The sequence below is a fragment of the Chrysochloris asiatica genome, unplaced genomic scaffold (genome assembly GCF_000296735.1).
Source record: "Chrysochloris asiatica unplaced genomic scaffold, ChrAsi1.0 scaffold00038, whole genome shotgun sequence".
Taxonomy (NCBI): domain Eukaryota; kingdom Metazoa; phylum Chordata; class Mammalia; order Afrosoricida; family Chrysochloridae; genus Chrysochloris; species Chrysochloris asiatica.
The window spans coordinates 20,505,290-20,521,881 of NW_006408556.1; the positions used below are offsets into that span (position 1 = coordinate 20,505,290).

Consider the following 16,592-nt stretch of genomic DNA (forward strand, 5'->3'; position numbering starts at 1 on the left):
GAGACTCTCTCACTGATGCATGAAACAATCATATTCAAATGGGGGTGCCAAGGTGGAACCAGAAAATCAGGCCACCAAAAATAGCAAGGAAAGTATCAGGTGAATTGGAGCTCCTGAGTTTATGCAAATAGTTAACACACTGGGCTGCTAACTGAAAGGTTGGATGTTTGAGTCCACCCAGAGGTGCTTCAGAAGAAAGGTCTGGTGATCTGCTTCTGAAAAACCAGCCACTGAAAACCTTATGGAGCACAGTTCTACTCTGATACACATGGGGTTTTCATGAGTCGAAATCAACTCAACGGGTGTGGATTTAGTTTGGGTTTTATCAGCTGAATCAGGGAATTAGTTTAACAGTGGGACAAATGTATGTTATAGAACAGTGGTCCAGAGCGGGGTTATGGTCAGCTGGAGGGATTTGGTCTGGACCTAGGTCTGAGTCTTGGGCTTGTACTGTGTCTCAGGATACGCCCCACCTCTTCTAGGGTAGGTTTGTGTAGGGGGTCCATCTCCCCTTTAAAGATCCAGAGTAGAATGAATAATATACTTGGTGAACATTGTTGAATACTAAAAACCTGAAGGAGCACAGGGCTATGAAAAGATAACACTGTTATAGGGGAAAATAAATTAGAGACCCATTCTCCACCCTCCGCTCTTTCAGTTAGTTTATCAATAATCTATAGATGAGGTTTTAATATTCTTATATTGATAGAATGATTTGGGATTTTGATTTCCTAAAGCTACACCTCTTTTACGTCACTGCATTCTTAAAGATGTGTTTCTTCAACTCGTATCAAAAATTAAATTTGCATTCTTTCGACACTCACCTGCTGTTGTTGTGTGTTGTGGGCACTCTTAGAGACCCTTTAGGACAGAGTAGAACTGCCCCACAGGATTTCCTAGGCTGGAATTTTTATGGGAGCAGATTGCCCAGTCCTTTCTCCTGAAGAGCTGATGGTGGGTTTGAACTGCTGACCTTTCAGTTAGAAACCCAGCACTTAGCCATTGCGCCACTTGAGCTCCAGTTGATACTCAACTGCAGACAGAATTTCCTGTGGGTTTAGACCATGAAAATTCTGCAGGCACTTAATACCCAGCTGACTACTTTCATTATGCTTTGGGTACTGGGTGAAAATCTTGACGCAGAGCTAGTAAAGAAAATGCAAGAAAGTAAAATTAAAAGTGAGGGAAAAAGAGATGACTATCCTCAAAAGAAATGTGGATAGACAAGATGGGGACTGTGAGTCAGAAATAGAGTGTTTAGATGAACCTCTAAGTATCAAATGCCTATGCATACTTATCTCTTTTTGGATACTGAGTAGGTGGCATTTGTCAATCTCCAAGTGATGTTTTCACATTTTACTTCCCCAGTGTGCCTTGCTAGCTGGTTTCCTCTAATGAGAAGCAAGTTTCAGTTTGGTAGATGTGCTCTTAGATCTCCACAATCTTTTCTATTTTTCTCCTTTTTCTGCCTTAAGAGAGCTAAAGAGGTTTTTAATGAGCCCTTAAGCAGCCCTGACTCCAGGGAGTCAGAATTTCCTAAGAGCGCAATACAGTGAGTTCCTCGTGGTTTCATACCATTAGTTGGAACACACATCCCTTTCCTTGCCCCTAAAATGAATTGTGGTGGAGAAGTAGAAATTAAAATAGAAAACTCTGGGTTTCTCTGTTAATACTCTCCTTATTCCTTACTACTAAAGGCAGCTGTACCAGATTCTCATTTAGACACAGCTACACTATGAAGCAAGAATTCCTGAAGAAATCTACTCTACATGTTAAGCTATGGAAGTAGGTGTATTCTTTTCTTAAATACAGTCAGTAGGGATTGGGTCTTTTTGGATTTAAACTGGGTTTGTAGGAACCTTTGAACAATTACATTATAATGCCAAAGTCAATTAGTTATTATAAAAGGATATAAGAAAGTGGGAAGACATGTTGTTGTTGGTAGGTTTGGTGGGTTGAGGGTCACTTTCTCTCCCTTTGGTGGGAGGGGGAGAGCCCGTATTATCAATTTTCACCCACTTCTCCTTGAGACCTAGCCTAGTAGCAGACTAAGGTTGTCCTGTCTGCCAGCCATGCAGGGTCCATATGTCTACAGGAGGCAAGAATCCTGGCTCTGTTTCCTGGAAAGGCCCCTTTCCTTGCAGGGGTTTGGTAACCCTTACCTGCTCTCCTGCCGCTCCTGAATGCTGATACTCCATTAGGAGTCCACAGGGACAGTGAAGGCACCTGGTTTGGTTTGGACCTCTTCATCTTCAGCATTTAGCAAGATCCAAGGGGTTAACCTTACTTACCAGAGGGAGGGAGTTCTATAAAGCCAATAATCTCCAAAGAATGGCTGCAAAGGTTACTTCACTCTGTGGGGTCAGTATAGGAACTGAGCATTAGGGTTCCCATGCCCTCCTGAGCTTCATTGGGAAGTTAGTTGTTCCTTCTCCTGGGTAAGTTCAGTTTCATAATCTCTGACTCCAGCCCACCTCTGGCCACTCACAACTCGTGTCTTTTCTTTCATCTTCTTAATTGAGATTTTTATTTAGAATCCTCTCACTGCCCTTACCTCTCTAAATCTATGGTGTCAAATTTTGTATTTGAGAAGGGCTTCAGACCTAAGTCAAAATCCTAGTTTTAACGATGGGAATTTATATTTTTCCTTGTAGGGATTCTGTCCACATTTGGAAATGGGTATGTCCTTTATATGTCTTGTAGACGAAAGAAGAAGCTGAGACCTGCTGAAATAATGACTATCAATTTAGCAGTCTGTGATCTGGGAATCTCAGGTAATACAATCATTTCTTCTTTGTGGCTTTAAATTGTTCACTGACTCAGAGATCGTTGCCTACCCCCTCAGGACCCACCCTCTTCTTCTTCTCCCTTTACAAATCATAACTTACTAAGTTTGTGGTAACTTCATGGAGTGTTACTTGGCCAAAGCGATTATTTATTTATTCACTCACTCAACATTTATTGAGTCCGGTCTATGTGCCAGGCATGCTAGATGCTAAAGATATATTTTGGAATAATATAAAGGGGCCACAAAAATTTCGTGGAAAAATTCCATTATCTTTTAATTCCATTTTTTGCTGAATTTTTGAAGTACCCTTGTACATGGTATCTTAGTTACCCTACCCACGGCCATCTGGCCATCAATTTGATTTCAACTCAGAGTGACTGTACAGGACAGAGTAATATAACTGCTCCTTTAGGTTTCTGAGACTGTAAATCTTTACGGGAGCAATCAGCCCCATCTTTCTCCCATGGAATGACTGATAGGTGGGTCTGAACCACTGAACTTGTGGTTAACAGTCCAAGGCTTAACTCAAAGCACCAGCAGGGCTCCACATGGTGGTGGTGGTTATGTGCCGTGAACCAACTCAGCGACCCTGTACAGGGCTTCTGAGGCTGTAAATCTTTACAGGAGCAGAAAGCCTCATCTTTCTCCCACGGAACAGCTGGTAGTTTCAAACTGCTGACCTTAAGGTTCACAGCCTGATTCGTAACCACTATGCTACCATAGCTCCTTAGGGCTCCACGTGGTACCTTAGAAAAAGCTAAGAGTACAGTGGGTTAGATGAGTCAGAAGACAGAATTTACAAACTTACTTGCAGTTCCAAATTACAGAAGTTCCATTATATCCCTCTCTTACTTATTGTGGAAATTTGGTTAAAATCTACATGAGTGGCTCTTGAAGGTTAAATGATTGGCTCGAGTGGGCTCAGAAAGTTTGAAAGGTGAGTACAGGACAAGGCTCTGCAGCTGTGACTTAAATATAGGAAACTTAGTTCAGTGGTTCTCAGACTTGGCTTCACAAAGATTACATGGGGATCTTCTGTAAATATTCATGCATAGGTTTGATACTCAGACCTTTTTATTTAGTTGATTGAGAGCGTGGCTTAGAATTCCTAGGTACATTTAATTGTTGTTGTTGTTAAGTGCTGTCGAGTTGGTTTCGACCCAAAGTAACACTGTATAGGGTTTCCAAGGAGCAGCTGGTGAGCTTGAACCACCAACCTTGCAGTTCAAACTTCTTTGCAGTCTGGTGCGTTAACCCACAGCGCCACACCATTTAATAGGTAGCCAAAATTAAGAACTACTGGCTTCTTTCTTGCTTTTTAAAAATCTCTGATAACCCAGCAAGGAAGAATTGGAATAAAATTTCTCGAACTGTAATGCATTAAAAAGTGAAACAAAAGATAATTTTGAATAAGTCATCTTGATTTGTTTTTATTTATAAAATTTCAGAGTTGCTTAGATGCACCCTAATGTGGTTTTGGTCCCAATATTCTGCTATTTTGCAAACTAGCAAGTCTCTTGCTGTGGAGTTGATTCTAGTTCATGCTGGCCCCATGTGCTACAAGGTAGAACTGTGTTCCTTAGGGTTTCTTAGCTGTAATCTTTACAGAAGCAGAGCACCACGGCTTTCTTCTGTGGTAGCACTTGGTAGGTTTAAACCACCAACCTTTAGGTTAGCAGTCAAGGGCAAACCATTCATACCACCTCTTATGTTACTAGGGCTGGGAAATTGCATTTGAGTAAAAGACACCTCTCTTTCCACTGTCAACATCTGAAGATTCTCTTTAAAAATGACATCTGCTATTTGTTTCTGTCTAAGTGGATTTTCACACCGTTGTCCATCTCTAAAAACAAGATTTAGTAAAACTCTTATCTTTTGAGTCGCTATTTGTCTCACAAAGTAGATGTAACGATTTCTTACTGAGAGTTTGGAGAACTTTGTTTCCTCAGGTGGGCTTTCCTCAGTGTGGGTAAGCTTAAATGCCACAAGCTCTTAGGGGAAGTATGTATCTTTTCTGTGGGAATGATCTGGAGGAATCCCAGGGAATTTACCAGCCTTTAGGAACGATTGACATTTTGCACAATTGCCACACGATGGCGGTGTCGCAACGTCAATGACAGTTTCTGAGGTTAACTTACTTTGCTGGTTCCTGAATATTCTCTTCCTAGTATTGGACATAAAATGGTTGAATGAAACCTGCCATTTCAGCACATCCTTCATCAGTTAATAATATGAGGCTCATGTTTAAAAGTGAATTACACTGTGCTTGAATGGAAATGTTTCTAATTAGCCGGATATTTAGAAAAATGTTTTCAACCAAGCAAATCTGCTCCAGAATTGTACAGACTAATTCATTTTATTCTATTTTACTGTATGAGTATTTCTTTAGATTAATTCACCAGAAAAGATTTTCTCTCATGTGACTGTTTTCTCTGATTAACTAAGATTTTTTTTAATATAACTTTTAAGCATCTCTAATACATTTCCCCTTCCAAAGAACCTTAAAATTAAGATTGTTGTTGTTTTTTTTTTAAGTTTTTTTTCTTGATAAACTATATCCATTAAAACAAACAAACAAACAAACAAAAGGAATTTGAAGACATGCATGCTAAAGAGCAGGTATATTGCTTCTATGTAACGAATATTTATGTAAATGGCAATGGCTGACAACCTTGGATACACGAGCAATCACCTGGGGAGTTAAATATATATACATGGAGTCCTGGTGTGGCGCTGTGGGTTAATGTGCTGGACTGCAAAATCGATTTGATCCACAACGTCGGTGGTTCAAGTTCACCAGCTGCTCCTTGGAAACCCCTATATAGGGTCATTATGGGTCCTAACCAACGTGGCAACACTTAACAACAACAAATATAAATATACATCTGGGCTATGAGCCCTATGAATTTATATTTAAAATATAACAAAACAAAATATCCAGGGCTTCTTATGTGCAGCCAGAATCCAAACCAACCCACTGAAGTGGAAAAGAGAGGCATTCTAGATGATATTCCAAAGGTTCAACGAAGTCTTCACTTTAGAATCAAGCTTAAAATAGACTCTGTGAAGTGGTTAACATATTAGTGGTTTGAGGCTACCCAGAGTGTTTTGAAGAAAGACTTGGTGATTGACTTTTGAAAAACCAGTTATAGAGAAAGAAACATGAAGCACAGATCTACTTTGGCACACAGGGGGTTGTTATGAGTTGGAGTTGACTCTATGGAAAACTAGATTTTTTTTTTCCCCAAATTTCTTTTTATTGTGAATTGGATGAAAGTTTACAGAGCAGATCATCAGTTTTGTATTCAACACAACATGCACTTCATTTCATCTTGATTGCAGTTCCCTTAACATAATACCATCATTTCTACCACTTCCTCTCTGTGTGCCTTGTTTCCATTCCTTCTTCCTTCCCCACCCATCTGAATTGTGTCCTTGGGTAAATGCTGCCATTTTGATTTCCAATGATTGAATACCCTACTAACATTGTTCTCTCCCCTACATACCTATCTACTGCTTGGCTCAAAATTGAACCACAGGGGTGAGTTCAGTTCCATATTTGAAGGCTAAACAATGGTCACAGTCTCAGAATTTTGCTAATTTCTGACTAGCATGCCTGTTCATTTTTATGATTTGAGTTTGTTCCATATTTTCTCCCAGTCTATCCAGGACCTTCTGGTGTGATCCCATTGAGGGCAGTTGGTTGTGGTAGCCAGGCACCGTCTACTTTTTCTGGTCTCAAGGTCTTGCAGGCTGATGGACATATGGTCAATTAGTTCACTGGACTAATATTTTCCAAGTGTCTCTGATTCTCATCTCTTCAGAAACTGGATTTTTAATCAAGGTCCCAGGCACAATAGCTCTTTGTCACTGCTTACGGAAATCCCATTTTCCATACTTGATGAAGCTGCACTGCTACAGGACTGTTCTTTAATGCAATAGTAACTTGAAACTGACACCTCTCTGAGTCTTTGGCCTATTTGACAATCTGAAAGCCTCTCTGGGTGGTTTCATATTCAGATTATTCAAGGACTGCTGTGTACTTTTTAATAACCCAGAACTTCCATGTAATGAAGGTGGTGTGAATGCGGATGCATGTATGTTCATACATGACCCAGTAATTGAGGGCAAGGAGGGAGGGTATGGTGAGTTGAGGTGGGAAAGGATATTCTAACTGGAGGGACACTTCCCCTGACAAATTGCTTGGCTCTCTAGTTGTAGGCAAGCCTTTCACGATCATCTCTTGCTTCTGTCACCGTTGGGTGTTTGGCTGGATTGGCTGCCGCTGGTACGGTTGGGCTGGATTTTTCTTTGGCTGTGGAAGCCTTATTACCATGACCGCTGTCAGCCTGGATCGATACCTGAAAATCTGCTATTTATCTTATGGTAAGTAGGAGGGTTCCTCATTCCCTGACAGTGAAAGCTAGGTGGATTGAGGGTCAGAACTGCACATGCTTTATACTCACTTCATTAATAAACAAAAATGATTGCTAACCTCAGACACCAAGAACATTTTTATTTATAGCCTTTTTGTTCTCATACATGTTAAGGTTATAAACTCCTTTGAATGCAGGTTTTTTTAAATTCCACTTTTATAACAATGTCTGGTGTTTAGTTGCAAGGTCTTTAAAAAAAAGTATCATTCTCTTAAACAAAATTTGTAAGCTTCTATCACGTTTTACAAAACCAATTGGTACAGTGGCGGCAGCCATGGGCTCAGGTGTAGCAATGATTGTGAGGTTGGCTCAGGACCGGGCAGTGTTTTGTTCTGTTGTGCATAGGGTCGCTATGAGTCGGTACTGACTCGATGGCACCTAACAACAACAACAACAACCACGTTTTACCAAGCAAACTGAAGAAATAGAATGTGTTGAAAGGATGCTAAGTCCAAGATGCTTAGCTGTTTCCCCAAATACAAATTGTAATTATAAGAAAAGATGTTTATGAATCTCTGTGAGGTCTCAGGCTCCCAATGGTCTCAAGAGCCCTACAGCTGTGCCTGCATCAAAGGACACATGGGATTATTGGTCAACACTTTTTTGGTGGTAATCATAGAATTTAATCTCAGAGTAATTGTGATCAACTAAGAACATTGATGAAGCAGCCAGAAGTGAGTTTTCAGAGTTGGTTATTTTTTAAGATGATTAGAACATTCTACATAATAAATTTTTTTTCCCCTTTTGCTTCTCAAGTCCTGGGAATCTACTGAACCTCAAAGATTAGTATTTGGGCGTTGAAGTTAAATATTGAGAAGCATGTGCAACAATGGAATACTATTAATTTATTCTGGATAAAAATGCCTTGATGAGATTTGACGAATCTGTCAATCAGAGTGGTTAGGACCATGAATCAGGGCATGGACAGGCGGGTGTATGGGAAAGGTCAAAGCAACTTGACGCTCTCAATGTGGCAGGATTTTGCCTTAGAGTTGAAAAGGTTGCAGTCTCCAAATCTCAGTGAAACCATGCATCAGGGTTGGGGAAGGGCCATGGACCATCATCTTCATAAACTAGAATTCCTTTCTACCATTTTTTTTTTTTTTAAATAACTTTCATTTCTTTTTCTAAGCATTTAAAGTGTCCAATAGAAATAGTGGATTACTTAAATTAAAATTTCCATTAAGGTAAAAAAAATGCAATTATACATATTCTGGATGTTATCAGACTCAAATTCTTTTTCCACACTTATTTTTGATCACATCATCTACTTTTTTATAATTAAATCGATATTGAATTTAACTATATAGGTTTTATCAAACAGAAAGCAAGAAGCTCGACTTTCTGGGAATGTTTGAGGAATACTAAACCTTGATGTCTCTGCTTTTAAAATAGTTTCTTGAGCTGGAGCTTTGTATCTATGAAGTCAGCTCACTGCAGGGCACGGCATGATATATACATATATATCTATATCTATATATCTATATATCTTGTTTTTTCCAGCTTCTTTTAAATTGAATTTGATAGTATGGTTTCATGATTTTATGTGAAGCACTATAAAACCCTCCACATAGTGTCCTAGAATGTTGGAGTTCTATATCGCGTAGGGTGTGTAGATCTTTCTCCCAGGCAGTGTGGTAAACTGTTTCAAGGCATCCCTGACAGGTGGCCACTTGGCCTCTTCTTGAGTAATTCCAGGGACCAGTGATGGGGAGCTTACTACTGCACAAGGCAGCCCGTTCTCTGATTGGTCTGCTGTCACTGTCACATGTTATTCCTATATTAAGACAAAACTGCCTCCCAGTAACCTCCACCCATTGGTCCTAGTTCTGACTTCTGGAGCAACACAGAACCAATCTACTAATCTACTCCCTCCTGTACTTGACAGCCTTTCACCATACTCGAATGTAAGTATAAAACACCTCACCAAGTAACCCTAACTATAAATGCTTATACGTATGCCTGTGCACATCTTACACCTATCTGTGATTATCCATGACAATGTTTTCCCTGGTATTGCAGACAATCCAGAGCTGACATATATTGTGAAAACATAATTGCTATCCCCATCTGGTTGGTAGCATTTTATGATACCAAATGCTGGTGCTCGTTTGACAAGAAACGAAGACAATCAAGTATAGAAATAATCGGTTATAGTTCTTCTTAGAGCAGAAAGACAAACTACTTTAGGAATAAGAATTCATGTTAATGTAGTGCCTTGTAATTTGCAAAGCAGATCCCTTACACAGAGGTATATCTATGGAAGATAGCCCCTATAGCAAACACAGAACTTGCTCACAGTCCAAACATCTAACACCATCTTTTAGGTAATGTTACTTAACAACGACAACCATAATATCAACTCAAAAATACAAGTCAAGCTCATTAATCTTTTACTTAATACATCATGGCACTTAATGCAAAAATTACAACAGAATCTTCCTTGCTTTTACTGATGAAAATTGGTCTAGGATGTCTTTTTTTTTTTTTTTTTCCCCTTTCAGCTTTTTTCTTTCTACACTTAACAAAACAAGATCACACAGTTTGCTTTGATCCTTGGGGGCTCTCAAAAACGAAAATGTTATTTTCTCAGCTGGCAATGGAAAGTTCGATGGTTAACAGAAATTGCTCAGTGGCGCCCCCTTCAAGTGACCCTAGATTACATGCCATTCCTGCCATGAAACAAATTAGATGATGTAAGGCCTCTGCCCTTACGTCATCTAATATAATCCATATCGAAATCTGCAAGCTAAGAACACAGAAGTTGAGGAAGGTTTCATGACAAAAAAGATCAAATACAGACATTCTTTGGAAATATTGCAGATTCATTTGCAGACCATTGCGATAAAGCAAGTATCCCAATACAGTGAGCCACACAAAGTTTTGGTTTCCCAGTGAATATAAAAGTTTACTCAATTGTACATTACTAAGTGTGCAGTGGAGTCCTGCTGTGGCATTGTAAGGTAAGCATTTGACTACTAACCACAAGGTCGGCAGTTCAAACTCACCAGCCACTCCTTGGAAACCCTATACAGGGTCACTATGAGTCAGAACTGACCCATTGGCACTTAACAACAACAACAAAGTGTACAATAGCATGCTGAAAAAAGTTCAAAATATTGTGAGAATTACCAAAATGTGACATAGAGACATGAAGTGAGTATGTCATGTTGGAAAAATGGTGCCGATAGACTTGGCTAGATGCAACGTTAGCTCAAATCTTCAACCTGTTAAAACAAAACAAAACACCAAAACCCCCGCAACATCTGTGAAATGTAAGAGAGCAAAGTGCAATGAAACGAGGTATGCCTGTACTAGAAATTAGAAACATTATTTCTCCCTAACTTCTCAAATCTTACACTGTGCTAAACAGGCAGACCCGGAGTCTGCGTTGAAAACTATTCAGCTTTTATCTCATATATTTGATATATATCACATATATTTGATATTTCTACAAAATCAAGAAGGTGACTGGGTGGCACAAAAGCTTGACTACTAGCTGAAAGATTGGCAGTTTGAACCCACCCAGAAGTGCCTCAGAAGACAGGTATGACAATCTTCTTCTGAAAGGTCACAGCCTTTGAAAACCCTATGGAACAGTTCTACTCTGCAACACAAGGGACAGACACGAGTCAGAAGAACAACAGTACAAAGTTAACTCAGTAAGGAAAGAGTTGGTTCCCCAACCCTCTTTGTTGGACCACGCTTCTTCCTCTTGGCATTCTCTTTTGAGTAACAGGAACTAGCGTTGTAAAACAGAGCTCATTTTTTTTGTGTGTGTTTTATTTTGTTTTCATTCTGAATAACCAAAGAGAAATGTTCACAGAATTACTTTTAAAAACATGCTACTTAGATTTTCTTCCTCTTCTGTTAGCAGCCGTGTGAGTATGGCTGTTATTTTAAGACTGTTGGAAAATGTAGAATCTGCTCCCCACATCACCATGCAGAACCAATCACCTTAACATCATAACATACAGTGTTTGTCACGGTCCATCAATTCTCAGTAGGCAAGTTCTTAGGAAGAAAAATGAGATTTGTTGTTATTAACTGTTGTTGAGCCCTTTCTGACTCATAATGACCCTGTATAGAGTTTCTGAGGAGTGGCTGGTGAGTTTCAACCGCGACCATGTGGTTCAAACTGACCTTTTGGTCGGGTGCGTATCATACAGTTGCCACATCAGGACTCCACAAATGAAATAAAAGATACACATATAAACTTTTTGGAGGGAGGGTATGTTAAAAACACAAAGAATGTCTTATTGCTTTCCTCCCACAATAAATTCTACCTTGGATGGCCTACTAACAAGTGTTATGTTTGTTTGTTTTGTTTTGTTTTACTTTAACTTGATCCTTATATTCTACCAGTTAACCTCACATACTGGAAAAGATCTCCAAGTTCACTCTAGGCGCTTCCCCAAAGCTGTCTTTAGCATCCTCTCACCTTTACACTGTTCCCTTTCCCAGCTTTTGTCACTGTCCCTCACAAGTCTCCAGATGCCTACAGAAAACTTTTCCTGTATGAGCTCTTCAGATTTTATTCTCCTGGAGAAAAGTCCAAGCCTGGAACTTCTCCCACTTCACTCCACTCTCCCGGAGGCCTCATTATTCACTCACGCCTCTCAGAATCCAAAGGAATAAATCTGTGCAGGTGGAATCTTACATAGAGGGAGGCATTTGGGTGCAGGGCAGATTGCATCCTGGTAATGGTTCTCTTCCACCTCCAGGGGTTTGGCTGAAAAGAAAGCACGCCTACATCTGCCTGGCGGTCATCTGGGCCTATGCTTCCTTCTGGACCACCATGCCCTTGTTAGGTTTGGGGGACTACGTTCCTGAGCCCTTCGGAACATCGTGCACCCTGGACTGGTGGCTGGCCCAGGCCTCTGTAGGGGGCCAGGTTTTCATCCTGAACATCCTCTTCTTCTGCCTCTTGCTCCCAACGGCTGTGATCGTGTTTTCCTACGTGAAGATCATTGCCAAGGTTAAGTCCTCCTCCAAAGAAATAGCTCATTTTGACAGTCGGATTCATAGCAGCCACATGCTGGAAATGAAACTGACCAAGGTAACTGCAGTCATAATTTTCAGAGGTGTTTTCTGATCAATTAAACCTTTGTAGGGCAAAGAGGATAGGGAAAGCTGATGTCTGGGAGAAGTTAGAATCTATGGACTTGGTTATGATTTATTTAAGCCATTGTTCCTCTCTCTCCCTTTATCTCTCTCACAGACACAAGCACATACATGTCTGATACCTCCCATATTTGTACAATGGATCCATCCCGGGCTTATTATGTGGGGGAATGAATCTTTCTACAGAATAAGGTTTTATTGGTTCTTAGTAATTATGTTAGTAATAAAAATAATGTTTGTGAATCATAAAATGCCTACTTTGCATGGACCTTGGTGGGACTCATTAGGGATACTCTATCACCTTGCGTTATTTACTTCATATGCTTTCTCATGGAAGACATGTCTTAACCCAGAGCAATTTCTGCAGAATTAGGTCCTTTGGTAAAAGCTAGTTTCAGAGCTGGCAATTCTTTAGATGTTTTGGTGTAAGAAAAAGAGCACACAATCTGAAAACATTTTAGGGTTTAAAATCCGTCATGTACACTTGCCGGATTTGGGATCAAACGTTAGATAGTTAATTTTCCAATGTCTATTTCCTCTCTTGTGTAACAAGAATAGTAATCTTTGTCTTAATGGAGTTGTGATGGGGAGTTGATGAAATAAAATGTATGAATAAAATTTCATCTGTTGCAAGTAAGCGTTAAGAGATCGTAGTTCCTTCTTCCCTTCTATTGTTGTTAAATGTCGTCAAGTCAGTTCTGACTCATTGCGACTCTGTATAGTGTTTCTAAGAAGTGGCTGGTGGATTTGAACTGCCAACTTTGCAGTTAGTAGTCCAGCACTTATCCTACAGGACCACATCAGGACTTTAGGAATTCCTCGTAAAACATGAGGCAGGGGTCTTCATGTGATTTTGATGTCTCATTGTTATAATGAAAATTTGTTTTCGGCACATATCTTCTGAATAAATGACATACAGATAGTATCAACAAAGTGAGTGTTAAATATGAATAGCAGCTGCTATGGAATTGATTCTGACTCATAGCGATCCCACATATGTTAGAGTAGAATTGTGTTTCCTAGGGTTTTCAATGGCTGGCTTTTCTCAAGTAGATCACAAGGCATTTCTTCTGAGGATATTTTGGATTGGAACCTCCAACCTTTCAGTTAGCATCTTAGAGCCTTAACCATTGGTACTACCTGGGGACTCATTAAATATTGTTGTTTGTTGTTAGGTGTTATTGAGTCAGTTGAACTCTTAGCAAACCCATGTACAACACAATGCAACACTGTCTTGTTCTGCACCATCCTCACTGTTGCTGTGTTTGAGGCCACTGTTGCAGCCACTGGGTCAGTCCATCTCATTGAGGGTTAGTCTCTTTTTCCCTGACTTTCTAACATTGTTCTGCTGTTATTTATAAGACTTTCAGTGACTAATATTTCAAAAGTGATCCACTGTTTCCTAGTCTGTCTTAGTCTGTTGAAACCTGTTCTCTTTGAGTGATTCTACTGGTATTTGGAATATCGGTGGTATAGCTTCCAGCATCATAGCTGCTCAAGTTGGACAAACTGACAGATGAATGGTGGCACTAAATATTAACAAACCATAATTTCTATCTCATTCTGGAAGATGCACATAAAATGTAGATTGAAGTTCCTTCCTGTAGCCTGATCAATGATGTTGGTTGATATCCCACCCTCAAGGGTCTTCACAATCTAATTTAGAGATCGTTGGTCTCAGGGATCCACAGAAACGTAGTTCCCACCAAACTAGAGGAAGTAAGACTCCGTAATAAATTAGGGCCTTGATCCCAGTAATAGTTCTACTCTAAACTTCAGATTTTTTTTGAGGCTGCTCAAGAATCTCTGGGTTCCATATTTGAACTAGAGATTGATGGTTGAACTTTGCCCCTTAAAGCACCACATGTTGAAGAAGTAGAAGCTTGAAGGAAGTTTGTTGTTATGTGCTCTCCAGTTGATTTTGACTCAAAGTGAGCATATGTGATGGGGTAGAACTTTCTCATGGGCTGTAATCTTTACGGGAGGAGATTGCCACGTCTTTCTTGCGTGCAGTCCCTGGGTGAGGTCTAAACGTTAACCTTTCTTTCGGTTAACATTGAAGCGCTTAACCATTATGCCACTAGAAGTCCTTGAGGGACATTTACATCACTCTAAATCTGTACTGATAACCTAGTAATGGGGCAGTTCTACTTGCACAAAAGTGTAGAATCAAGAATCATGATTTACTTCTATCTTATAACTGATTGGAAAATAGGAAAATATTTCCAGAAATCATTAGCACTAATTAAGTTTTTCTTCATTCCCAGCTCTCCTTTTATCCCTTATCTGTGGTGTTACAAAATAAATTGAATCCATATTCAATAAATCCAAATCAAATTTGAGTTACATAAAATTTAATCTAAATCCTGTCAGATATTGTGTTAGGTGTTGAAACAATGTAAACGTGATTTTTTTAAAAAATTGCCTTTCAATAATTTTGGAAGGTATACCCAGAGAATCAGCATGCTATCCGTCTCATTGCTATGTGGATTTCAATTTTCTTTGCAGCCCTGTAATTTCATACGTCATGCCTTAAGCTGCTGGGTTTTCCCATGAGTCCTCGCTCTTCCTGTCATTCTCCCAGTGATGCTATGGGCTGTGAGATATTTTGCGGGTCTTGCTAGGTGAGCCTGGATTCTCCTTCCTCTGAGGTCCTTTTAAATTTTTTCTCAGTCTATTACTCCGCATCCTCTTTCCTGTTAGCTGAGTTGCACAGCCTGGCCTCTGCACATAGCATTTCTAGTGTTTACTTCTCTGTGCATCTTGAGAATGGGCAACTTTATTTAAGACAGTCCTTCTAAAACTGGTCACTCTTTTTTTCTTGTTCACCATCAAGTCAGTTCCAGATCATAATGACCCCGTATAGGGTTGCAGCGGGTGGATTTGAAGTGCTGACATTGCATTTAGAGTCCAGTGCTTATCCTACAGTGCCACACCAGGGTGAATTCTTTCTTTAGCATGCATCAATTAATTTGGTTTATTGCCATCATTCCCCTTGACCTTAACAGTGTAGACCAAATAGTCAGAGTACCACAGACTGAATTAATCAAAGGGATGTTAAATGAAAGTTTAAGATGATATTATATGCTTTTATTTAATAGATATATAGTTCTCTTCAAACATATTTAAAATAGTGTTGCACATCATTTGATATGTTTATATATATATTATTTGTACATATAAAACTGATATTAAAGTAACATAAATATAAAACGTTTCTGTTTATTAACATTTGCACAAAGATTTAAGTCAAGATTCAATCTATATTAAAAATACGCTCAACTTTATATGTGGCATGTTCTTTACTGTCTTTCAGCTGTTGTCAATTACTATTTTGTTTCATCACAGTTTTTCCTGCTGATAAGAGTAAGTAGAAACAACCTCACACTGGGTCTTCTCCTAGTCTTCTGGAAGCCATTTACCTCCATTCATTTACCTCTCAAACTTGGTAATTTGTTCATTCATTTTGGTGTTGTGGATCTTCAAAGCAGACTGGTCTAAAAGCTTATTATTTAAAGACCATCTTCTTGGATTCCAAAATCAAAATCATTGAGTTTTTTTGTGTGTACTTATTTCTAAGGAGCTCTGGTAGCATTGTGGTTACTAGTCAGGCTGTTAATCTTAAGATCAGCAGTTTGAAACTACCAGCTGTTCCGTGGGAGAAAGATGAGGCTTTCTGCTCCTATAAAGATTTACAGCCTTGGAAACTCTGTACAGGGTCACTATGAGTCAGAAACGCCTCCACAGCACATAACCACCACCACACCACCACTTATTCCTAGCTGTGTTGTTATCCAGATGGGCATCATGCCATTGTGGTCTCCTCAAACTCAAATTTGGCATTCCATATTGTCTTAGTTATCTAGTGCCATTAAAACAGAAATACCACAAGTGGACGGTTTTAACAACCAGAAATTTATTCTCTTACAGTTTAGGAGACTGGATGTCCAAATTCAGAACTCCGACTCTAGCTGAAAGTTTTCTTTGTTGGCTCTGGGGGAAGGTCCTTGTCTCCTTTGCTCATCTGGAGGTCCAGCATTCCTTAGAGATCTCTGGGTATTGGCATCTGTCTTCCCCTGGATCTGGAAGGTTCACAGTTCAGGGACCCCAGGCCCAAATGATGCACTCCACTCCCACTGCTTTTATCTTGGTAGTCCTTTTGAGTTCAGATCACTTCTTTCTCCTTTTATATCTCAAAGGAGATGGACTCAAGATATAATTTAATCCTGTAGATGGCATCTGGC

At 39.6% G+C, this 16,592-nt stretch overlaps 1 protein-coding gene across 1 annotated transcript in view; it reads left to right on the forward strand.

Annotated features, from left to right (window-relative positions):
- Positions 1-16,592, forward strand: part of OPN5 (opsin 5) — a 36,869-nt gene that overhangs the window by 2,040 nt on the left and 18,237 nt on the right. The window contains exons 2-4 of the mRNA XM_006860534.1: positions 2,655-2,774; positions 7,004-7,174; positions 11,949-12,283. Coding sequence (XP_006860596.1) covers positions 2,655-2,774; positions 7,004-7,174; positions 11,949-12,283 — 626 coding nt within the window. The remainder of the gene's footprint in view (positions 1-2,654; positions 2,775-7,003; positions 7,175-11,948; positions 12,284-16,592) is intronic.